This window comes from Mus musculus, chromosome 17 (genome assembly GCF_000001635.26).
Source record: "Mus musculus strain C57BL/6J chromosome 17, GRCm38.p6 C57BL/6J".
NCBI classification, from domain to species: Eukaryota; Metazoa; Chordata; class Mammalia; order Rodentia; family Muridae; genus Mus; species Mus musculus.
The window spans coordinates 34,993,107-35,016,359 of record NC_000083.6 but is presented as its reverse complement, the minus strand read 5'-3'; the positions used below and the strand labels follow the sequence as shown (position 1 = coordinate 35,016,359).

The window sequence follows — 23,253 nt, the reverse complement described above, 5'->3', positions numbered from 1 at the left end:
GCCCCCTGCCCACACCACACAGACAAGAGCGAATGTTGGGAAAATATTTTATTGCTGCCATCCCTGTTGATGGAACACTGGGGGCTGAGGGTTGGAATGGGGGGTCACAGCATCTTCTGGAACAGGGCGATGGCCTCATCCACCTTCCTGAGCTCCGCCTCTGTCTGTTGCAACTGGGGGTGCAAAAGAGGTATGTGGTGACCCCATACCCAAGGAGCCTAAACACCCAGAGAGCAGAGGAGCCCAGGGTGATGAGATGGGTGAGGATGACCAGGAAGTCAGGGCAGCAGGCTTCCAAGTCCCTCTTCCTCTAGAGCGCTTCTTTTCTTGAGAGTACAGTGACAAAGGGCCCCAGAGCACACACAACCCCACCTGTGCAGGAGTCCACAGGCTGCCTGGCCACACACGACCCACTGGCATACCCCATCCCCTCCACACACCTTCGCTTCATCTGCCTCCTGGACCTCAAGGGGCACCTTTGCTGAGTAGCTGGAGGCAGCACGGCGCTCCTGCAGCCGCTGAGCCTGCCGCTGTGCCTCACTTCGCTTGGCCTGCAGCTTGCCCAACTCCCGGGCTGGGTCCACTAGCCCCTGCAGCTGCAGGTGGATGGAGCAGCGGTCAGAAGCCACAGCTACAGCGCAGCCCTGCGGTGCAGGAGCACCCAGGGCGAGGACAGCCACCACGCCCGCACTGGCCAGAGCCTGCACGTAGCCCGACACTGCCGAGGCCAAGGCACCTGTGGCCTCATCGGCTACTTCCAAGAAACCTGTAGAGCGAAGAGGGGGAAAAAGAGGAAAGGGAAGCCGAGGTACAGCCAGACCCTGGGCTCCCCAAGGGGCCGTGGAGGTCAGGGGATAGGTGGATGCGAGGGACTGAGGCTTACAGTCGGGCCTGGTGCGGGTCAGGTTGTAGTCAGCACGCAGGGAGCGCACAGCTCGAGTGATGCTCAGAGCTAGTTCAAGAGCAGCTTCAGCTTCAGGGTCCTTCCAGGAGCACTGTGGGGCAGAGTGGGGGAAGGGGGAGCACTGTGAGTCAGACTGGGGGAAAAGGGGAGCACTAGGGCAGAGTGGGGGGAGGGGGAGCACTGTGAGTCAGACGGGGGGAAAAGGGGAGCACTGTGGGGCAGAGTGGGGAAAGGGGGAGCACTGTGGGGCAGAGTGGGAGAAAAGGACTGCTCAGGAGGGCAGCAGCATGCCCTCCAGGCCACACCTCATACCTCTGAGGGCTCTGGGTACGGGGTGACACAGAGGCTAGCAGGCGCTTTTGGTGTCCGCCGGGGCAGTCTCTGGAATAGCTCCTCTGTGACAAAGGGCATGAAGGGCGAGAGCAGCCGCAGGCCAACATCCAGGCAGGTGTAGAGGGTCTGCCGAGCACACTCTGCCGCCACCTGGTCCACTCCATTCAGCACAGGTTTTAGACACTCCTAGAGATGGGGAGGCAGAAGGCTCAGGGCCAGGTCCCACCTGGAGCCCCCTCCCCTGCTGCCCCCATTAGGACTGGAAAAACCAAAAGGTGACCTCAAGTTTCAGGGCCAAGCTGAGGTCAGAGCTACACGTGCCCAGGCCCCGCCCCAGCTGCTCACCAAATAGACATCACAGAGCTCATAGAGCCAAAAGCTGTACTGGGCGGTGGTGATGGCCGGGAAATCGTAAGCCTGGAAGCCTTCATTGCTGAGCCTCACGGCCTCAGTTAGGCGGCTGCGGATCCAGCGGTCCACCAGGCTCTCGTGCCCTTCAGGCTTGGGGGAAGAGAAACGTCAGGCAGTAGGCCATCACACTACCAGGGCAGGGAGTAGAGTGGGACACAGGAGAATCTGCATTCCTCATGGGCCCCAAGCTGCAGAGACTTCCCCATCAATCATCAACTTCCACCTGTCTGTCCCTGACTAAAAGGAGGATCTCAGGGGACAGCAGCTTTAGTCTTGACACTTGAGTGGAGGGAGCCACAGACTGTGTGGGCACAGGCACTGTCACCGATGGCCACCGACAAGATCCTCACCTTGGAGGTTGCTGAGGGCACAAAGCCCTTCCCAAGGCCGCGCAGGGCAAACTTGGTAGCATTCCAGAGTTTGTTGCAGAAGTGACGGTACCCCAGGATCCTGTTCACATCCAGGTTGATGTCTCGACCTAGAGGAGGGATGTCTGTGATTCCACCCCAGTTGCCCTCTCAGAGAGGTCCTCTGAAGGCCCAAGGTAGAGGAGATCACGGGTTGCAGGGAAGAAAACAGGCAACTGAGGGAGGTCGGGAGACCATACCTTGGGATGTGTAGGCACAGAGTCCAAAGCGTAGGGCATCAGTGCCACACTCGGGAATCCCTGCTGGAAAGTCGGCCTTCTACAGAGGATGCAGAGGAACAGGGCGGTTGAGCAGGGTGGTCAGGTTGCCCACCTGCTGCAGCCCACCCCTGGGGTACACCCACTCCTGCCCACCTGCTGCAGCCCACCCCCGGAGCACACCCCTTACCTGTCCTTCTTTGGCTTTCTCCACCTCACTGGGATCCAGGTTGCTGTTCAGTAGTTGGTCATAGAGGCCCTAGGGAGGAGATGGGAGGTGTCAGATCGTTCTAGCCACAGCTGCAAAGTTGTTTCTAGCTGACCCACTGAGTACCCCACCTGCAAGGAAACTCCATGGATGACATCCAGGGGGTCGATGACATTGCCAAGAGACTTGCTCATCTTCCTGCCATGAGCATCACGCACGATTGCATGGAGATAGACCTGAGGGCACGAGGCGTGATGAACTGTGAGGCCATGCTCCTCCCAGTCTTGAAGGCCCTCCCCAGTCTGCCCACTTGGAATCATAGGTTCCTAGTGGCCCTACTGGCTGGTCATAGTGTATCTGACAAGTGCCCCCTCCTCTGGGAAGAGGAAGCCCTGAGGCAGACCCATCAAGCTAATCTTAGCCAACAGCCACCCAAGAAGGCAGGTAAGGAGACACGGGGCAGGGGCGGGGCTTAGCCATAGTCACACCTCTCTGAAGGGCAGCTTCCCAGTGAGCTTCAGGCCGAGCATGACCATCCGGGCCACCCAGAAGAAGAGGATATCATGGCCTGTCTCCAACAGGGTCCCAGGGTAGAACACACTGAGGTCTTCTGACTGCGGGAGGACGAGGGCAAGGAGATGAGCCAAGCATTCCCCTTCAGTGCCCCTCCCCTCACTCTAGCATACCTGATTGGGCCAGCCAAAGATGGAGAAGGGAAAGAGACCGGAGGAGAACCAGGTGTCCAACACATCCTCATCTGGGGAAAGCCAGGGTCAGACATTAGAGGGACAGGAACAGAAAAGAAGAATCCCGACTGTCCCCATCCTCCGTGCCCATCCCTGCCTTGCTGAAGGCTGATCTTGTCAGGGGACACTCCAAACTCCCGTGCTGCCTTCTCTCGGGCCTCTGCTTCAGTGCGTCCGCTTACCCAGTACCGCCCATCAGGGTCCTAACAGAGAGGGTTATCAAAAAGGCTTCCTTTACTTTGCCAAGCCCCTCTGCCAACCAAGGGCCCAACAAACCACAGCCAGGAAACAGCTAGCTATAGCCTTTCTCACCTCCCCAGGGGGTACTGCCGGGTCATGGACGGTGATAAAGTAGGCAGGGATTCGGTGGCCCCACCACAGCTGCCGAGAGATGCACCAGTCTCTACAAACAGCAAGGGTCAGTCAGGGGGCTCAGGCTGGGCCCCTCAGCTGGCCAGCCTCCCCACCCAGGGGCCATACACACCTGATGTTGTCCATCCAAGAATGCCACGTCCGTTGATGGGCCTCAGGCAGTATACGGAGGTCACCCCGGGTCACAGCAGCACTGGCAGCCTGAGCCATCTCCCCACAGCGCACGTACCATTGTGGCCTTAACAGAGGCTCCACCACATCCTTGGAGCGGCTGTAGTAGGAAGACGGCCATCGAGAGGTCATGTGCTGAGCACCCAGAGGAACCCCACCCTTCCCCATGTGCGCCTGCCCCAGTCTCACTTGCAAAGCGGCACCACCATGGGGTTGTCCTTGACTCCACGGAACAGGCCCCGCTCCTTCAGTGCCGCCAGCACAGCCTTCCTGGCCTCAAACCTGGGCAGGCCCTGGATGGAAAAGGCTTCATCATGGCAATGCCCACGTTAGCTCTCCACCTCCCACGCAGGTCCCCACAGTCCCGACACCTCACCAGGAAAGGTGGAGGCACATTGATGAGGGCCCCCTTTGAGTCCATGATGCTAATGGCCTCGAGCCTGTGTCGCTGCCCAACCTCATAGTCATTTTGGTCATGTGCCGGGGTGATCTTCACGGCACCTGGAGGACACGGGGCGTGCCAGGGTTCTACTGCATGCTGGGGTTCCCTTCCACACCTCTTGTGCCGAAGGGCACAGCTCTCAGACCACTCTGCTGTCCGAACAGTTCTCATATCCAGCCCCAGTCCTGCCTACGGGACTGAAGACAATTTTTCAGTCTTTTCTCCCAACAGGCCACGGCCGTTGCTCACCTGTGCCAAACTCCATGTCTACAAAGTCATCGAAGACGATGGGAAGGCTCCGGGACAAGAATGGGTGGACGACACACTTTCCCTTTAAGTGCTTAACAGGGAGGGAAACAGTGGGGTTGACACAGGGCTGGGCCCTCACCCGGGGAGAGCCTATCCTGAGCCAGCAGCCATCCCAGGACACAGGCACGAATGTCCCCGTCCCACCTGGTATCTGGGATCCTTGGGGTGCACAGCTACAGCCACGTCTCCCAGCATGGTCTCAATCCGGGTTGTTGCCACCACCACCTCCTCGTCGCTGTCTGAGGTGACAGAAGGCTCTGTGTCTGAGCTCTCTCCTCCTCCCCACCTCTCCCAACCCACATCCTGGTGTCCTCAGCTCCCACCTGAGCCTTGGACCTTGTAGGCAAAGGACACAAGGACCCCAAACTCCACCTTCTCCTTGTAGCCAGGCACAGGAAGCAGGGTGCGGCCTGTCAGCTCCTTCTTATCCACCTGTGAGATGGGTGTTTAGAGAAGTGGGCCAGGCCTGGGCTGGGGAAGACTAGAGGGAGACGGGCTGTGGGCAGAGACACACCTCAATGTCAGAAATGGCTGAGTTGAGGGTGCAGGACCAGTTGACCAGGCGGGTGCTACGGTAGATGACCCCTTCTTCGTGGAGCCTAACAAAGGCCTCTGTCACAGTTGCTGACAATTTCTAGGGTAAAGATAATGGAAGTTAGAGACACCTTGATCCCTGGAGGCCAAGGAATTTACCCAAGGCAGCAGGAGGCAAGGGAGTCCACCAGGCCTATCCTAGAGTCCTGCACCCAGCACAGAACGCCCAGGGCAGGCCATGAGCCTGGTGATGCTGGGTCAGCAGGGAACTTGAGCTAGGGTCTGGGTGCTGGTGGCTGAGTCCTTGGCTATGTTCTGACCTCCTGGTAGAGGGGAGCCCACCCATGGAGCATCCCTGCCCTGCCCCAAGGTTCTGCCTGCATACAGGATCCATGGTGAAGCAGGCTCGATCCCAGTCCAAGGAGCTGCCAAGTTTCTTTAATTGGTGGTAAATCCTGTCACCCTTCCTGGAAGTGGACAGAGTCCAGGATAAGCCTTCTGCCACCCGTGGCTGGTGGGTAGTGAGGGACCCACTTGCCCCTCTGAAGGTGACAAGTTTCTCCCTTTGGCCAGCCCCGTGGGACGCCTGAGCCTGCGGCCAGGGTTGCAGCATCCATGGGGTTACTGTACTCACTCGGCTTTCCACTTCCAGACCTCCTCAAGAAAGGCCTCGCGGCCCAGCTGGTGCCGGTTCAGACCCCGCTCTTTCCAGAGCTTCTTTTCCACCACCACCTGGGTGGCAATGCCTGCATGGTCACAGCCTGGGTTCCATAGGGTGGTCTCCCCACGCATGCGGTGCCTGTGGGAGGCATGAAAACCAGAGGGTAAGCCAGGCTGGCAGATTCTGACACCAGCGGTCTCAGGTTTCTGCCAGAGGGGTTCATGGATGCTTAAGAAAGGGATGGGTTGGGGCTGGTGAGATGGCTCAGTGGGTAAGAGCACTCACTGCTCTTCCGAAGGTCCCGGGTTCAAATCCCAGCAACCACATGGTGGCTTATAACCACCCATAATGAGCCCTCTTCTGGTGTGTCTGAAGATTATAATAATAAATCTTTGGGCTGGAGTGGGAGGGGTTTACCAGAGCGAATAGAGGTCCCAAAAATTCAATTCCCAACAACCACATGAAGGCTCACAACCCATCTATCTGTACAGCTATAGTGTACTCACATACATAAAATAAATAAATAAATCTTAAAAAAAAAGAAAAAAAAGAAAGAGATGGGTTGAAACCTTCTCATTCTAAAGTCAGGTAGTGAGAAAGGAGTTGGAAGCCCAGCAGAACAATCTGTAAAAGGAACAGGAGGTCTCACCCAGCCAGAGAGCCAAGCACAAGGTGGTCCTAGGAACAAAGCCACAGAAAGATGCAAACTTTATCCACAGGGACCCAGGCAGATTACGCAAGAGGGCTTGCTCTAACCCCCATGTCCTAAGAGCTGTCACACATCCAAGTGCCGACAGAGAAGACAGGACAGGGAGAGGTACATGGCTCTGTGGATCCCCAGGCAGTGACTGCAGAGGGAGGAGAGACAAGTGTTCCTCAGTGGAGTCGGCATGATGCCTGTGGCCCTGTAAATGAGCAAGCCTTCACTCGGTTCACTGGTTCGCAACAACAAACGGGAGATCAGCAGGAGGATGAGGCACACAGATGGTAAGGGAGGGCAAATGATAGATTATGTCATACGCTGGCAAGAAAGTGTTAGGTGAGTCTGGGCAGTAGTGGCGCATGTCTTTAATCCCAGCACTTGGGAGGCAGAGGCAGGCAGATTTCTGAGTTCGAGGCCAGCCTGGTCTATAGAGTGAGTTCCAGGATAGCCAGGGCTACACAGAGAAACCCTGTCTTGAAAAACAAAAACAAACAACAACAACAACAACAAAAAAGAAACCGTGCTAGGTGCCAGGGTGGTGGCCTCGTAATCCCAGCCCCCGAGGCAGAGGCAGGTGGATTTCTGTGAGTTCCAGGCCAGCCTGATCTAAACAGCAAGCTGTAGGCCACTGAGGACTACATACTCAGGAAAGCCTGTCTCAACGAGTCCATTTGCCAAAAACGGCAGACACAAAGTACCAAGAAGCCAAATCAGTACTTCTAAGCAAAGTGAGAGATGATTAAGGGAAGGACAGGAAGGGACTGAAGAGTGCACGTGAAAGCCAGAGGGTGAACCGAGGCCTCGGTCCCCGTCTTCCACCGTGAGCTGGGGTCAGATTCCCCACTGTAACAAGCTTAGCTGGCTTCCAGTGACCTCTGGGGCTTCTGAGATTACAGATGTTCACTCAGCTTTGCATAGGTCCTGTGGATTCAAACTCAGGTTTGCATATTTTTGCAGTAAGTGCTTTATCCACTGAGCCATCTTCACAGCTCCCTCCCGCATGTTTGTGGACCATGACCAATACATAATAAAGTGAGTAATATATTCAAGCCTGCTTATCACACTACACTCAGATTTTCTGTGGAAAGAGATTGTAGAAAGTCCATCCTCTTATAGATGGCAAGAAGTCGTCTTTACAAACGCCTTGGAGAGCATTAACATACGCTAGGAACGTATTAAAAGCATTTAATACGCTTTAAGAAACGAGGCGGTGGTGGTGCACATACTTAATCTCACTGCCCAGGAGGCAGAGGCAAACTGCGAGTCTGAGGCCAGCCTGGTCTACAAAGCAAGTTCTACAATAGATCCAACTCAAAAAAAGAAAAACAGCACCTTTTGGTATCATTACTGTTAAAAATGATTCTGGGTACCGGACACATGCCTTTAATCCCCGCACTCGGGAGGCAGAGGCAGGCAGATTTCTGAGTTCAAGGCCTGGTTTACAGAGTGAGATCCAGGACAGCCAGGGCTACACAGAGCAACCCTGTCTCGAAAAACCAAAAACCAAACCAAACCAAAGAATCAGGGTAGAACAGCTCATGTGTGCACTCCCTATATTTGTTAGAAGGCAGGATTGTCGGGAGTTCAAGGTCTGCCTTGGTCACCTAACTCACTTAGCCTGATGCCATTCTGGGCTACTAACCTCTAAGACAGGAAATTTAAAAGCCACACAACAAAACAAAAACCAAAATGGGGGTAGGGTGGCCTGGGGAAGGTTTGCTCATTTACATTTGCAGCGGTCAGGAGCATGGGCTGAGGATCTCAAGGACTCAGGCTCTCTCCCAGCTTCACAGGGCTGCTCACGACTATCTAACTCCAGTCCCAAGGGATTGCTGTGACTGTACACAAGCGGCACCCAGACATAAACGCAGGCAAAACACTAGTACACAAAGAACAGAAAACAGAATGCACAGATAAATAAATCAGGAGCTGGACTCCAGAGCATGTACCCGTAGTCGCAGCTACTGAGATCAACAGCGAGGGTCACCAGGAGCTGCAGGCTAGCCTAGCCAACATGAGACCTCAACTCAAGGAACAGTAAAGAGAACACTGGCTGCCTGTCCAAAGGACCTAGGTTCAAAGCCCAGCACCCACATAGTGACTCACAAATGTCTCTAACTGTAGTTCCGAGGGATCCAACTTCCTCTTCTGGCCTCTGCAGGCACAAAGCACTCATGTGGTACATTATACAGTAAAATACTATTCACACATTTAATAAAAATTTAAATTAGGGGCTGGAGAGATGGCTCAGCGGGTAAGAGCACTGACTGCTCTTCCAGAGGTCCTGAGTTCAACTCCCAGCATTTACATGGTGGCTCACAACCATCTGTAATGAGATCAGATGCCCTCTTCTGGTGTATCTGAAGACAGCAACAGTATACTCATACATACAATTAATTCTTTTAAGATGATTTTTAAATTAAAAAAAGAATAAAAACAAAGTCAGCCTGTATACAAGAACAAGTAAACACGCCCAAGAGAAACCGTTGAACATTGGGAAAAAGCTAAGGAACAACTCTCTGTATATTTGCTTTGAGCTATAGTCTCACTACATAGCCCAGGCTAGCCTTGAACTGGCCACACTCCTGCCAGCATTGCCATTACACCTGGCTATAAAACTTTTTTTAACTTTATAAATGATTGTTTTGCCTACACAAACATGGATCCGGAAATGGGGTTAAGGACGCTTGACAAGTCACCATATTGGTGTTTTAGGAACCAAACCTACTGCCGAACCACTTCTCCAACTCGGAGTTACAACTTTTGCTGGTTAGATTTAAATCTTTTCTACTAAAAGAAAGGAAAGGAAAGGGAAGGGAAGGGAAGGGAAGGGAAGGGAAGGGAAGGGAAGGGAAGGGAAGGAAGAGGGGTTGTGGAGATGGCTCAGTGATTATCAAGAACATGTGTTGCTCTTCCAAAGGACCAGAGTGCAATTTCCAGCGCCACATCGTGGCTCACATCCACCCCTAACTCCAGGAGCATCCAACACCCTTGGCTGCTGCCAGCATCTGCTCTCATGTGCACGGACCCACATAAACACATATAACTTAAGTCAAACTTTGAAAGTAAAATAGAAGGGAAGATTGGTCTAGAATAACAACTACCTTCCCTCCAGGACCTGAGAAGCCAAGGAAGACAGATCTCTGTGAGTTCAAAGTCAGCCTGGTCTACAGAGTCATTTCCAGGACAGCACAGATAAACCTACATAGTAAGACCATGTCTTGAAAAAAACAAAAGGGCTGGCGAGATGGCTCAGTGGGTAAGAGCACTGACTGCTCTTCCGAAGGTCCTGGGTTCAAATCCCAGCAACCACAGGTTGGCCACAACCATCTGTAATGAGATATGATGCCCTCTTCTAGTGTGTCTGAAGACAGCTTCAGTGTACTTAGATATAATAATAAATAAATCTATGGGCTGGAGCAAGCAGGGACTGAGTGAGCAGAGTTGAACTGGAGCGAGCAGAGGTCCTAAAAATTCAATTTCCAACAACCACATGAAGACTCACAACCATCTGTACAGCTATAGTGTACTCACATACACAAAATAAATAAATCTTTTTAAAAAAAGAAAGAAAGGGGCTGGTGAGATGGCTCAGCAGGTAAGAGCACCTGACTGCTCTTCCGAAGGTCCGGAGTTCAAATCCCAGCAACCACATGGTGGCTCATAACCATCTATAACAAGATCTGACGCCCTCTTCTGGAGTGTCTGAAGACAGCTACAGTGTACTTACATATAATAAATAAATAAATCTTTAAAAAAAAAAAAAAAAAAAAAAAAAAGAAAGAAAAACTACTACTTCCCCCTCAGCATCTAAGGACCAGTGTATCCTGGAAAGAACACTGAATGATACTTCTATGTAGATACACAGAGACAGCTAGGACAGACCTGGGAAGATGTACTTTGACTGCTAATAAGCAAGGACTCCACTCTGGAAGGGAGGAGGTCTGAGTAGGAAGGTCAAGGAGATGTACGTTTCAACATGAGTCTGCTCATGCCGTTAAAATCCAAAGGAACGTTGCTGCAGACCAATGGTGCGGGTCTAAGGTAGACTGAGCACTTGGTGTCTACAGGCCACAGGCCCGGTCCCCAGTGCTTCGACAGTGGGGCTATAACATCCTTCTCAGGAGACAGACGGGAGGGAGAAGGAACCTGTGGAAGTCAGCCTCGCTGACAGATTACTTGAACAGGAAAGACTACTGAACGCTCAGAGGGGAGCAAGCAGGAAAGTCACCCCTGAGGGCCAGACAAGGCCACCGTGGCAGAGGGAGCCTAGTCAGCAGAGAGAATGGAGCCAAGCAGGGCAGAAGGCACCGGCTGGAGGCGCAAACAGGAGCTCACCATCGAGTCAGGGAGTCCTGGATGGCGTTGGTGAGTGCGTGGCCCAGGTGCAGGGAGCCTGTCACGTTGGGGGGTGGGATGCACATCATGAAGACACCCCGGGGATTTGGTGCTGACACACTAGGACGCTGGTGGTGGAGAAGGAGGGGCAGATGCTAAAGCCTATGGCATCCCTTCCCAGGCACGGCTCCTGAAGTCCCACCCTTCTCCACCTCCAGCCCCCTCTGGGTCCGGGCAGCAGTAACCACTCACCCCGTACTCTGGCTTGAAGAAGCCCTGCCGCTCCCACCATGGATACCAGGCAGCCTCCACATACTGAGGGCTGTAGGAGTCGGGCATGGCGCCACTTACATCTGGGAGGAAGGAGAGGGCTCAGTAAAGACTCTGAGTTAGGCCAGAAGCAACAGGCCGTTTGCCATTCTCCCCACAGGCCAGCCTGAGGCTAGCCATCCCTCACTAAGCAGGGTGGAAGCCAGGACACACACAGCACAGAGGAACCGAGACAGCAGCGGCCGGAGCTGGGCCCTTCCCCAGCCAGTACCTTTCTTCTCCCCCGGTGGGGTAGGGAGGTCATAGGTAATGACCCCAGGGTCCCGTTTCTCCTTCTTCTCTGGTTTTGGTTTCTTCTGTTCAGAAGAAGACACAGACCCAAACATGAGCCTCCCCAACAAGGCTCCACCCACTCCCGCTCAGCCTTTGGCCCCCCCACCTCTCCGTGCGGGGGCTGCTGCTGGGTCTTCTGCTTCTGCTGGAATTTCTCTAGTTTCTCCCGTTTCTTTGCCTCTTTTTTGAGCTGCGCGGGTGTTTTTTGGGGTGCGATGACCTCAGAGCCTGGAGAGAAGCACAGAAATTCAGACTCAAGGTTGCTGGGGACTCTCTGTGAAGAGTGCTGAGTCTAAAGCTCTTGCCTCAGGCTTGATGATCATCTTTGACCCTCACCCTACAAAGCCTCCACACCAGATGGTGGCCCCAGGATTTCAAGATAAAAGGGGCCCTTGTGCCCTCTGCTGTCTCCCATCCTCCTCACCTGGCTGTTGAGTGACAGACCTGGCCCCCGAGTACAGGGCCACTTCTCCCAGCACAGCCCGGAATTCCGGTTGCCGGACACAAGTGTTAAACCAGCGAGTCACATTGCCCCAGATCCGGCGGGCAGAAGGGTCCAGAACCTGCGAGAAACCAAACCGAACCAAAAAATTATCGTAGTCACCGTGTAAGGAGGTCTAACGGGCACGCATTTGTCCCTCCCCAAGCTCAGTGACTCACGTATCGGAAAGGCAGCAGTAAGGCTGTCACAGCAGCTAAGTCAGCCAGAGTGGGGGCATCTCCAGCCAGGTAGGTGTGCAGCCGCAGCCAGTCCTCCAAGGGGTTCAAGGCCTTGCCCAGGGCCCCAAGGGCAGCCTAACAGGAAAGGATAGTGTTATGACAGGCTTACACCCTTATCTCAGTGGTCCTTCCCAATGCGGAGACCCTTTACTACAGCTCCCCATGTTGTGGTGACCCTCCCACACCATAAAATTACTTTTGTTGCTACTTCATAACTGTAGCATTGCTGTGGTAATGAGTTGTAATATAATATCTGTCTGTTTTTTTAAAAGATTTATTTATTGTATTTAAGTACACTGTAGCTGCCTTCAGACACACCAGAAGAGGGTGTCAGATCTCATTACAGATAGATGGTTGTGAGCCACCATGTGGTTGCTGGGAATTGAACTCAGGACCTCTGGAAGAGCAGTCAATGCTCTTACCTGCTGAGCCATCTCTCCAGCCCATTATCTGTCTTTTAATGTTTTTCTTAGGCGACCCCTGTGAAAGGGTCATGACCCCCCATTACGTTTGTTGCTACTTCATAACTGTGGCATTGCTATGGTAATGAATCTTAATATCTGTCTTTCAATGTTTTTCTTGGTGACCCCCGTGAAAGGGTCATTTCCATCCCCTCAGAAGGGTCCTGACCTGGGCAAGGTTAAGAGCCACTACTCCACCTGTCCACGACCTTCCCAGACTCAAGCCACTGACCACCAGGTCTCAGGCTCCTTCCTTCCTCATTCACAAGGTCACTATAAATAGTTCTCCTGGGTGTGGTACCATGCCCTTAACCCTAGGTCTCCGAAGGCAAGGCAGAGGGATCTGCCTTTAAAGCTTGCTAGTCTTCACAACCAGTCCCACTTCAGGTAAGGCTACATAGTTAAGACCCTGTCTTAAAGCAACAACAAAACTCTAGTCTGGCTGAAAGTTCAAGGAAGAGTACTTAGCATAGCATGCAGGAGGCCCCTGGATTATATACATTATAGGACTGGAGAGGTGAATGACACAGATCAGCGTTTGTAACACTGGCTGCTCTTAGAGAGTTTGGTTCCAGGAGCCCACATGGTGGTGCACAACAGTCCGTAAACCAAGTTATGACAACACCTCGTTACATGTCCCCAGATTCCTTGGCCACTAGGCACACAAGTGTACACACACACACACACACACACACACAAGCAAAACACTTATACACATAAAATAAAAATCGAATACACACAAGTATTTTGTGTGTGTGATTTATCCAACAAGTTATCACTAAACACTTAAGTTTATGAGTCCAAGGAAACATATCAGGCTCTAAAGTTAAAGGATTATATGAAACAAGACTGCCAGGTCTGGGCATCAATAGATTTCACCCAGGAAAACCACAAATGAGCGCAGGTCTGAAGTACTACCCCGCAGGAATGAGGCTCTCTGTTAGTCCATCCAGATATGAAGAAGCCAGTCACCATCTGCACTGTTCCTTCATTCCCCCACTGAAGTGACACTAGGCAGCCACCATGCACTCCCTACCCTGCAGGGGCAGAGCTTTCAGTTAAGGCAGACACAGGTCTACCCTGGAAGGACTCACAGAAACAATCTGGTGTGTCATCTGTCCTCTCCCTGCCTCTCCTTCAACTTCAAGCCTCCTCTGACTCCTCCCAGCAACTGTCATCTCTCCCCAGTCTTCCCTACAGTTCAACATAAAACCGCTCACATCCTGCATCCCTGTCACACTTGCCAACCAGGGCCTTGTCAACCTCACCTAAGCCAGTGGCCCGTGCGAAGTGGGAAACTCAATTGGGAAAATGTCCCCACCAGACTGGCCTGTGGGTAAGCGTGTGGGGACGTTTTCTTAACTAATGATTATGTGGAGGGCCAGTCCATTGTAGGGGATACCACCCCTGGCAAAGCAGCCCTGGACGGTATAAAAGAGCAGGCTGAACAAGCTGTGGAAAGTGAGCCAGAAAGTATCGGTCCTGCACGGCCTCTTTTTGTTTCTGCTTCCAGTCACTGGTCTGACTTCCTTCAGTGATGGAGAGCTGTAACCTGAAACAATTCCTTTCTTTCCCAAGGCGCTTTTGGTCATGTTGTTTTAAACATGGCAACAGAAACCCAAAGACAGACTTGGGAATGCTTGGCACACCAGTGCGTTCGTTCCGAGCCATTCAGTTAGAGCGAGACCTAATTTAAAGACACACACACACACACACACACACACACACACACACTCCAAACGTAGTGAAAACAGCAAAACCACGCTCCACTCCCGGGCGCTCATGTATCACACCCCCGGAGGAAGGAAGAGATTTCATCATCTTGCATTCTCAGACATAGAAGACCAAGGCTCGAGAAAAAGTGTTCCCAAAGTTACTACACCAGGTGGCAGGCAGAGATGCGACCGCCTGACAACCGACTTTTTTCGTGGGATTCTTCCCAATCCTGTTTGTGTAGTCAGAATTTCTCCCTTTTTCTTCCCTCTCACCTGGGGATCCTGACCAGGACCTCGAAGTCCCAGGGCAGGCAGGGTCGCCCCGCAGGCAGCGGGTATGAGCTCCGTGTCAGCATAACTGACCCACTGCTGGACCAGGACAGCTGCCCGGCTGCCCCCGGGTCCCCCCAGGCCTGCAGGCCACAACAGCTGAGCTACAGCCGGGGCCCCCCACACCCACAGGCCGCCAGGTCCCTGCTCCAGGGCGGGCAGGCGAGGCGGAGGGAATGGAGTCCGGCTGCTCGGGGGAGGCTGCAAGCAGATGCGGGGGTGAGGGCCTCCCCACCCGGGACCGTCACCAGCTTCCCCGTATCGGGCAGCGATGAGGGCTCGGAGGCTGGGGAAGGCGTCGGGGTGAGGAGAGACGTAGAGGATGGACATGGCTGTGCAGGGTCCGAACGCGGTGCAGTGACCTGAGGAGAGACCCGGCAGATTGAGGAGGGGACCTGAGCACGTGCTGCAAGGTACGCAGGCGCCCGGCCGGACCCTAGGCCTGGCCGAGCAGCCGCCAGCAGCGCCTAGAGGAGGAGGCGGGACCCCGATCGCCCGCCCCCTCGGGTTGGAGAGGGGAGGCCGCGCCGCGTGTACGTACTGAAGGCGGCGATCACACTCGGCCGGCTACGGCCGCGGCCCCACAGGGCGGCCGGGGTGGAGGTGGCGGGCAGCGGAGGCAGCTCTCCCGCTGCGGGAGAACGCGGCCGGGACAGCGGCACCCACGTGTCCCCCCCTTTGTGACAGCGCACGTTTCCGGACTCGGGTCCTCGCAGGGCTGCCGGGCCCCGCCTGTGCGTGCGCGATCCCGAGGGTCCGTGCGCGGCCCACCGCTGCCGGACGGGTCAAGCAGGGGCCAGAGTGGCTCGTGCAGCACGGAGACGGGAACCCGCGTGCCGGGACGAGCCTGGGTCTGGGTCAGGCGCCGCCGCGGGCAGCCCGTGGCCCTCGGGTCAGGCGCCGCCGCGGGCAGCCCGGGGTCTTCGTGTCTAGAGCGCGGGAAAACGAAAGCCCTAGTGTCTGGAGTGCGTGCTTGGTCCCAGGTTTCCGCCTTTTGCAGGGCGAGCTGCAGAATCTCGGGCTGCTCCAAGTGAAAGACCCCACCATAAGGCTTAGCAAGTTAGCTGCAGTAACGCCATTTTGCAAGGCATGATAAAGTACCAGAGCTGAGTTCTCAAAAGTTACAAGGAAGTTTAGTTAAAGAATAAGGCTGAATAATACCGGGACAGGGGCCAAACAGGATATCTGTGGTCAAGCACCTGGGCCCCGGCTCAGGGCCAAGAACAGATGGTACTCAGATAAAGCGAAACCAGCAACAGTTTCTGGAAAGTCCCACCTCAGTTTCAGGTTCCCCAAATGACCGGGAAATACCCCAAGCCTTATTTAAACTAACCAATCAGCTCGCTTCTCGCTTCTGTACCCGCGCTTTTTGCCCCCCAGCCCTAGCCCTATAAGAAGGGTAAGTACTCCACACTCGGCGCGCCAGTCATCCGATAGACTGAGTCGCCCGGGTACCCGTGTTCCCAATAAAGCCTTTTGCTGTTGCATCCGAATCGTGGCCTCGCTGATCCTTGGGAGGGTCTCCTCAGAGTGATTGACTACCCAGCTTGGGGGTCTTTCACAAGCAGTGCCTGGCTGCTGGGAGCTGTTGCTGTAGGGAATGAAAGGTTGGTAATTCCCTGGCGTTGGTAAATGCACCGTGCGTTCCGCGTCTCTTGCTTGTATTTATCTTATGCTTTTAGAAAGCGTACTGATGGGGTGTGCTCAAGGCCATGTCAGGCTTTTGGTAACGGAGTGCACCGCCAGTTCGCGGAAGATCCTCGGATCTAACCCAGGTAAAACAGGAAAGGGGCTCTAGGTGCTGAGCGCTCACTGCCTGACATGGAGTCACGTGAAGGAAGGGCAGGGGACCCAAAGGCAGAAGCACTCCAGCTGGTCTACTAAAGCTCAAACCTAGAGGGAAAACATAAGTTCGCAGTGCTTTTGAGAGGCCACTGCTAGCCTGGCAGTGGTGGCGCATGCCTTTAATCCCAGCACTTATGAGTGTGAGGCAGAGGCAGGCGGATTTCTTGAGTTCGAGGACAGCCAGAGCTACACAGAGAAACCCTGTCTCGAAAAACCAAGAAAAAAAGAAGAAGAAAAGAAAGGGGGGTTGGGGGAGAAAGGCCTGTTGGGATAATCTCTTGTGTACTGTGTAAAGTTGTCTTTGTATTATTCAAAAGTACACGGAGAGAGAAATCAGGCAGAAAAACTTCATGCCAGCTGTAGACAAGAGTGCTTACAGGTCCTTTACAAGGTACAGAAATGGATTGGGCCAAACATGGCAGATCTATGCAACACCTAACCACCATTGTTTCCAACCAGGTGATGAAGTCTCGATCACTAGACGGGAGATGCTGCCAAGTGCCCCAGACGGGATCAAGACTCCAATGACAACCATAAGATTCCCTAAAGCTAAGACACTGCAGATCTTGACTCTGCTGATTTCTATAGGTGTGGTCCAAACTAGTCCTATGCCCCATGAACCCCATAACCTTACTTGGGTTATAACTAACACTGCTACGGGGACTGTAATTAACTCGACCTCCCACCTCGCCCCCATTGGAACTTGGTTTCCTGATCTTGTTTTTGATTTGTGTGCACTAGCGGATGGGACCTGGGATCCCCTGGGCCTTGTATGGGGGTGTCAACATCCAGCTCAACACAGTGAACTTCGGAGAACCCCCTTCTATGTCTGCCCTGGAGAGGGGAGGTCTCCACAGCAGACGGCTACCTGTGGAGGACCAGAGTCATACTTCTGTGCATATTGGGGTTGTGAGTCGACTGGGTCCATCTCCTGGACGCCACCGATAAAAGATGACCTCATCAAGGTCCAAAGGAGCCCTGGATCGGAATCCCAAGGATGGGGGTATGGATTGCAGCCCAAGCTGGATGCAAATGATCTTGGTGGGCCATGTTCCTCCAACTGTAACCCCATTACAGTTCAGTTCACCCCCAAGGGAAAAGAAAGCGTAGGATGGGAAAAGGGAAAGACATGGGGACTAAGACTGTATGTGTCTGGATATGACTATGGAGTAATGTTTACGATCCAACTCTCTGCCCGACAGGGCATGCCTTTAGGCCCCAATCCAGCCCTGCCCCCTGTTGGACTCACGGTGACTCAATCACAAATCACAGTCCCCATTTCTCAGGAACTTAGACCCAGGTCTGGGCCATGGGACTTGCTTAAGGCCACTTACCTGGTATTGAATAATTCTAAACCAGAGCTTACAAGTAAATGTTGGCTCTGCTTGGATGCCCAGCCACCCTATTATGAAGGAATAGCCGTTCCTGGAAATTATACCACCTCTACTGACAACAAGGACTGTCGTTGGCAGTATCCAGGTAAAGGGAGACTAACCTTAGAGCTAATTCAGGGAAAAGGACTCTGCTTTGGGACAATACCCCACACCCATAGACATTTATGTAATAGCATCCAGGAAGCCCCAGACAGGGATGCTTACATTATACCCCCCATCAATACATGGTGGGCATGCACTACTGGGCTGACATCTTGCATCCACACCCAGGCTCTTAACCTCACAAATGGATTTTGTGTACTGGTCCAGCTTGCCCCTAGAATTCTTCGTTACTCTGATGAGATGGGGACCAGACTATCTCCATTCCCAGCTGCTCGAGCGAAGCGGGCTACTGTTGCCGAGATCCTGGGTGCATCAGCCTTCGACTTCCAAGATGAGAATTATAAAGTGTTAAGCTCTGCCATAGATGCAGATTTAATGGAACTAGGGAAATCCTTATCCAAGTCCAAAACCTCATTAACTTCTCTAAGGGAGGCCACCCTTCGAAATCAGCGGGAACAAGACTTCCAATCTCTGCAACAGGATGGACTGTGTAAACCTCTGGAGAAAAGGTGCTGCACCTTTGTGGATAACTTAAAGCATGCGAGGGAGTTATTGGCTAAGGTGAGGAAACGTCTAGAAGACAGGAAAAGGGAAATGGAACAGGGTCAGCCTGTTTGGATTACAGTTATTGCAACTCTGTCTGGATTCTTGGGCCTGGTCATACTCATTGTGATATGCAAGCTCTATGTTGTTAACCCCCTGATGGATTCATCAAGGACCAGGTCTCCACCATCCGACACGTATTAAAATGCTAACCCTTGGATTCTGCTCAAGGGTTTGAGATGGACTCTTAAGGTGAGAGAGAGTGATCCTAACTTACTCCATTTTAAGACAGGCTGCTAGGTCAGGCCTTAAGTTTAGTCTCAGAAAAGCCATAAAGAATGGGCAGCCAAGCCAGGCGTGGTGGCACACACTTTTAATCCCAGCACTTGGGAGGCAGAGGCAGACGGATTTCTGAGTTCGAGGCCAGCCTGGTCTACAGTGAGTTCCAGGACAGCCAAGGCTACACAGAGAAACCCTGTCTCGGAAAAAAAAAAGAATGGGCTGCCAATCCACAGCCACCCTGACAACGGGGGGTGGGGGTGGGGTAGCTAAAGCCAATTTGAAGAAAGCCCCTATGAAAGGGCGCTTTTTCCTTCAAGGTACAGACCAGTCCAAAATGTACAGACACCCCTCACTATGAACACAAACAATCCTGGTGTAAATTACCTAACTACAGTTGGAAATCTAACTGGCTTTAAAAGGAAAAGAGAGCCTGCCGTCTCTTTGTGGTTGCCATTTTATATAGATGATATATATTGAGCTTTGGTCTGTTATGCTTTGGAATGCTTAGTGCAAGCCCTGGTTGCCCCAGAGACCCAAGTGATGTTATGTGACCTTGACCCTAAGTTACTTCTGGTTGGTGAATAAAGATGCCTGCAGTCGATAGCTGGGCAGGAGAGACCAGGGTGGGGTTTAGGGTTCCTGAGCTTGGGGTTGTAAGAGAAGCACCAGGAGGGCGAGAAGGTGAAGGGAGGAGGAAGCGGGCGTGGATTGGGTGAGTTGTGGAATGATGGCTATGTGGGTTGGCTAATTGGAGTTAAGAGCAGCCCAGATGGAAACATGAGGAATTAGATGATGGCTTACTGGCTGGGGAGTAGGCATACTAGTGTAGAGGATAGATATCTGCCCAGCTCTTGTGCTGATTAAGGCTTGTTATAAATAAAAAGGTTGTCTGTTTCTTTTATCAGGGAAGTAAATGGTCCAAGGTAGAAACCCCTGTGGTTCTGCATTTGGTTTCTCTGCTGGGGGGTTGGACTGCTGCTTGGGGAGGTGAAACGCAGGGGCACCAGGCTGCATCTCTCTCTCCCCACTGGGATGCCGGGTTCATGTGATGCCTCTGACATATCACCCACACAGCCTAAGATATGGGCCCTTCTTGCGCGCGCTCGACTGGCCAGGAAGAACGACGCTGCAACAGGATCCTTCTGCACATGTTTATTGGGAGAGCTTGATTGTAGAGGCGAAAAGACCTCGAGCCCAGAACTGGTGCTGCTTTTATAGGCCTAGGACAGGCGTTCTCTCTCATCTGATTGGTTAACTTGTCTCTCATCTGATTGGTTAACTTTTGTCAATTCTCAAAACCTCACCTTGGCAAAAGAACCTTTACTGGCTATGTATGTGTGGTGGCCAGCTATAGCCAACTGCCACTCTGCAACTGCCACTCTGTAACTGTCACTCTGTAACTGCCACTCTGCAACGGCTTCCCACAGGCCCTAGCCTGTGGCTCTCAGACCCCTGGGTGCACAGATGCTGCTGGGAACTGCGAAGAGTTGAAAACTGGAGTGGAGGGCCTGAGATGAGCCCTGGAGGGTGGTGGGAGGCTGGTTTAGCTCTAGAAGCGTGGAAAGGCCTTCTGCGGGAGACTTGTACAATTCTGTGTGACCAAGGACTTCCCCCATGACCATCTTTCAGGAAGGAGACAGCCTTTGCTTGTCTAGACTATTCATGGTGGAAAGAGTGCATAAATCTTTTTTTTATATATATTTTTTATGTATGTGAGTGCACTGTAGCTGTCTAAAGATACACCAGAGGAGGGTATCAAATCTCATTAGGATGGTTTTGAGCCACCATGTGGTTGCTGGGATTCGAACTCAGGACCTTCAGAAGAGCAGTCAGTGCTCTTAACCAATGAGCCATCTTTCTAGCCCAAATAAATACATCTTTAAAAAAAGAATAAGCCGGGCGTGGTGGGGCATGCCTTTAATCCCAGCACTTGGGAGGCAGAGGCAAGCAGATCTCTGAGTTCCAGGACAGCCAGGGCTACACAGAGAAACCCTGTCTCGAAAAACCAAACCAACCAACCAAAAAACCAAAAAAGAATAAGCTGCATAAGAATGGGAAATATCATGATGGCTTTAGAGAAAGAAAAAAAGAATAGATGATTTTATTGATATTGGCTCAATATGGCTCATATTTGAGTCTTAATAGCCAGAGTAGCTTTCTGTGCCCTCGAAAAGAAAGACTTTAGAAATACAGAGAAAAGTAAAATTGTGAAAAGCAGATTGATAAGACATAAGCCTTACACAAAAAACTAGAAAGAGGGGCTAGTGAGATGGCTCAGTGGGTAAGAGCACCCGACTGCTCTTCCGAAGGTCCAAAGTTCAAATCCAACAACCACATGGTGGCTTACAACCACCCGTAATGAGATCTGATGCCCTCTTCTGGTGTATCTGAAGACAACTACAGTGTACTTACATATAATAAATAAATAAATCTTAAAAAAAAAACTAGAAAGAGTGAGAAAGATATTTACAGACAGAGGAATTGAGACTAGAGCCTACTTGCCACCATATAATGAAACTGAAGGTCAGCCAAAAGTTGTTAGACAATCAAGCTTAGCTTATCTGGCTACTATATGACAAATAGCAGCAGATGATAGGTACCTTCAAGGTTATGAAGAACTTGGATGGCATGCTGTAGAAATGCTAGATATAGAATTTAAAGAAGCCATCATTTCATATGGCATGTATCTGCCATATGTGAAGCAGATACTAAATTCTTGGGCAGTTCAAAATAGAGTAATCCTCCAAGACTGGAACTAAGACAACAGCAGTATTAGAGGCAGGCCCTCAGTCTCAGTGGTGATTGTGATAGGAGAGGCTAAGAGGATAGGACAGAAATGGGGCTCAGGTATCAGCAGTTCCCAAAATGAACTGCTAGCTGAAGGTCAGCATGCTGAGGTACACATGCAGGTTGAATCTGGCAACACCACAGCTTTTAAGTGCTTGGAACAAGGGTGAAGAAACAGAAAAAATGGTCTGATGTGTTTACTAAAATTATACAAGGTCCAAAGGAAGCATTCACTGATATTTTACAAAGATTGACTTCAAATGTAAATTAAAGTATCTGATTCAGAAGCTAGGCAAGTATTAATCAAATCTTTTACTTTAAAAAAAAGCTAGTTCCAGGGGGCTGGTGAGATGGCTCAGCTGGTAAGGGAAATGACTGCTCTTCAAAAGGTCCTGAGTTCAATTCCCAGCAACCATCCGCAATGAGATCTGACACCCTCTTCTGGTGTGTCTGAAGACAGCTACACTGTACTTATATATAATCAATAAATAAATCTTAAAAAAAAAAAAAAGCTAGTTCTATGTGCAGAAGGGTGACTAGTCCTCAAAGGCAAGATCAGCACTAATAAATAGATGGATTAAAAATATAGCTGATATTGGATCTCGTACTAATTATGTAACTGTAATAGATGTAACCTCCAAAGGTTTTAAGTAAACCCAAACTCACTGGGCATGGTGGTGCATGCCTTTAATCCCAGCACTCAGGAGGCAGAGGCAGGCTGATTTCTGAGTTCGAGGCCAGCCTGGTCTACAAAGTGAGTTCCGGGACAGCAGCCTGGGCTATACAGAGAAACCCTGTCTCGAAAAACAAGCAAACAAACAAACAAAACCCAAACTCAAATGTCTTCACTGTGACAAGCAAGGTCATTTCAAAGGAATTGTAGGCAAAGCCAAGCTAATTCCAAAGGAAGGCCTGAGCCTTCTAGAGTACACAGAAGATGTGGCAAAGGCTGGCATTGGACTAATGAATGCCCACCAGCAAGGGACAGACCCTAGGGAACCTTTTGCTGGCCCCTGTATTGAATTCAAGTCAACCATTTCAGGCCAGAGAAACTCATCTGTAGAGTGTATAAACAGCACTGTTCTGGAGACAGCCATCAACAGCCCAGATATCAACGTCAGACTGGCTTCAGTAGTTGGAAGAGACAAAAAAAAAAAAAAAAAAAAAAAAAAAAAAACCCAGGAATTTTGACAAGCTGATGATCAGAGGCCAAAATTAAAGGGTTTATTGTAAATGATACTGAAATTAAAGGCTTGATAGACACAAAAGCAGATGTAACAATGATTTTACCAGAATTGTGGCCTATTTGGGAGGTTTCTAGGGGTTGGGACATTATCCTAGGAAAAAAACAAAGTGTGAGATGCTTACTTAAGGATCAGAAGGTCACATAGAAAAATTAAAGCTATGTGGCCAAGATAGCCATGATTTATGGGGGTATGATATGTTGCAGCAATAGAAGACAGATTAGCATTCTCTCAATCTCAGAAATAGTCCATAGAATAAAAGATGCTTCTGAGGGCTGGAGAGATGGCTCAGCGGTTAAGAGCACCGACTGTTCTTCCAGAGTCCTGAGTTCAAATCCCAGCAACCACATGGTGGCTCACAACCATCTGTAATGGGATCTGATGCCCTCTTCTGGTGTGCCTGAAAAGAGCAATAATGTACGCTCATACATAAAGTAAGTAAATCTTTAAAAAAGGGAAGAGGGCTTCTG

General features: G+C 51.6%; 2 protein-coding genes across 6 annotated transcripts; one reads left to right on the top strand and one right to left on the bottom strand.

Moving 5' to 3' along the window:
- Nucleotides 1-30: 30 nt before the first annotated feature.
- On the bottom strand, nucleotides 31-15,453 carry Vars (valyl-tRNA synthetase). 3 transcript variants are annotated; one of them, NM_011690.3, is made up of 30 exons: nucleotides 15,128-15,453; nucleotides 14,530-14,948; nucleotides 12,021-12,155; nucleotides 11,785-11,923; nucleotides 11,467-11,588; nucleotides 11,299-11,383; nucleotides 11,010-11,110; nucleotides 10,758-10,885; nucleotides 5,690-5,854; nucleotides 5,441-5,522; nucleotides 5,036-5,155; nucleotides 4,845-4,953; nucleotides 4,666-4,760; nucleotides 4,462-4,552; nucleotides 4,147-4,271; nucleotides 3,960-4,063; nucleotides 3,712-3,870; nucleotides 3,540-3,630; nucleotides 3,325-3,430; nucleotides 3,168-3,238; nucleotides 2,970-3,095; nucleotides 2,613-2,717; nucleotides 2,464-2,532; nucleotides 2,256-2,334; nucleotides 1,999-2,126; nucleotides 1,583-1,738; nucleotides 1,217-1,423; nucleotides 884-995; nucleotides 441-766; nucleotides 31-173 (listed from the first exon to the last, which is right to left on the bottom strand). In NM_011690.3, exons 2-30 carry the CDS (start codon nucleotides 14,914-14,916, stop codon nucleotides 105-107), a joined length of 3,792 nt encoding a protein of 1,263 aa, NP_035820.3. In that variant the 5' UTR covers nucleotides 14,917-14,948; nucleotides 15,128-15,453; the 3' UTR covers nucleotides 31-104. The 3 variants fall into 3 exon arrangements, with proteins under 3 accessions (NP_035820.3, XP_017172884.1, XP_017172885.1); XM_017317395.2 differs by lacking the exon at nucleotides 15,128-15,453 and having other exon boundaries at nucleotides 32-173; nucleotides 14,530-15,097; XM_017317396.2 differs by lacking the exons at nucleotides 10,758-10,885; nucleotides 11,010-11,110; nucleotides 11,299-11,383; ... (3 more) ...; nucleotides 14,530-14,948; nucleotides 15,128-15,453 and adding an exon at nucleotides 6,366-10,198 and having other exon boundaries at nucleotides 32-173.
- A 132-nt stretch (nucleotides 15,454-15,585) lies between these two features.
- On the top strand, nucleotides 15,586-19,682 carry D17H6S56E-5 (DNA segment, Chr 17, human D6S56E 5). 3 transcript variants are annotated; one of them, XM_017317209.2, is made up of 2 exons: nucleotides 15,586-15,985; nucleotides 16,891-19,682. In XM_017317209.2, exon 2 carries the CDS (start codon nucleotides 16,920-16,922, stop codon nucleotides 18,672-18,674), a length of 1,755 nt encoding a protein of 584 aa, XP_017172698.1. In that variant the 5' UTR covers nucleotides 15,586-15,985; nucleotides 16,891-16,919; the 3' UTR covers nucleotides 18,675-19,682. The 3 variants fall into 3 exon arrangements, with proteins under 3 accessions (XP_017172698.1, NP_149066.2, XP_017172697.1); NM_033075.3 differs by having other exon boundaries at nucleotides 15,614-16,193; nucleotides 16,891-19,636; XM_017317208.1 differs by lacking the exon at nucleotides 15,586-15,985 and adding an exon at nucleotides 16,200-16,361.
- Nucleotides 19,683-23,253: the final 3,571 nt, after the last annotated feature.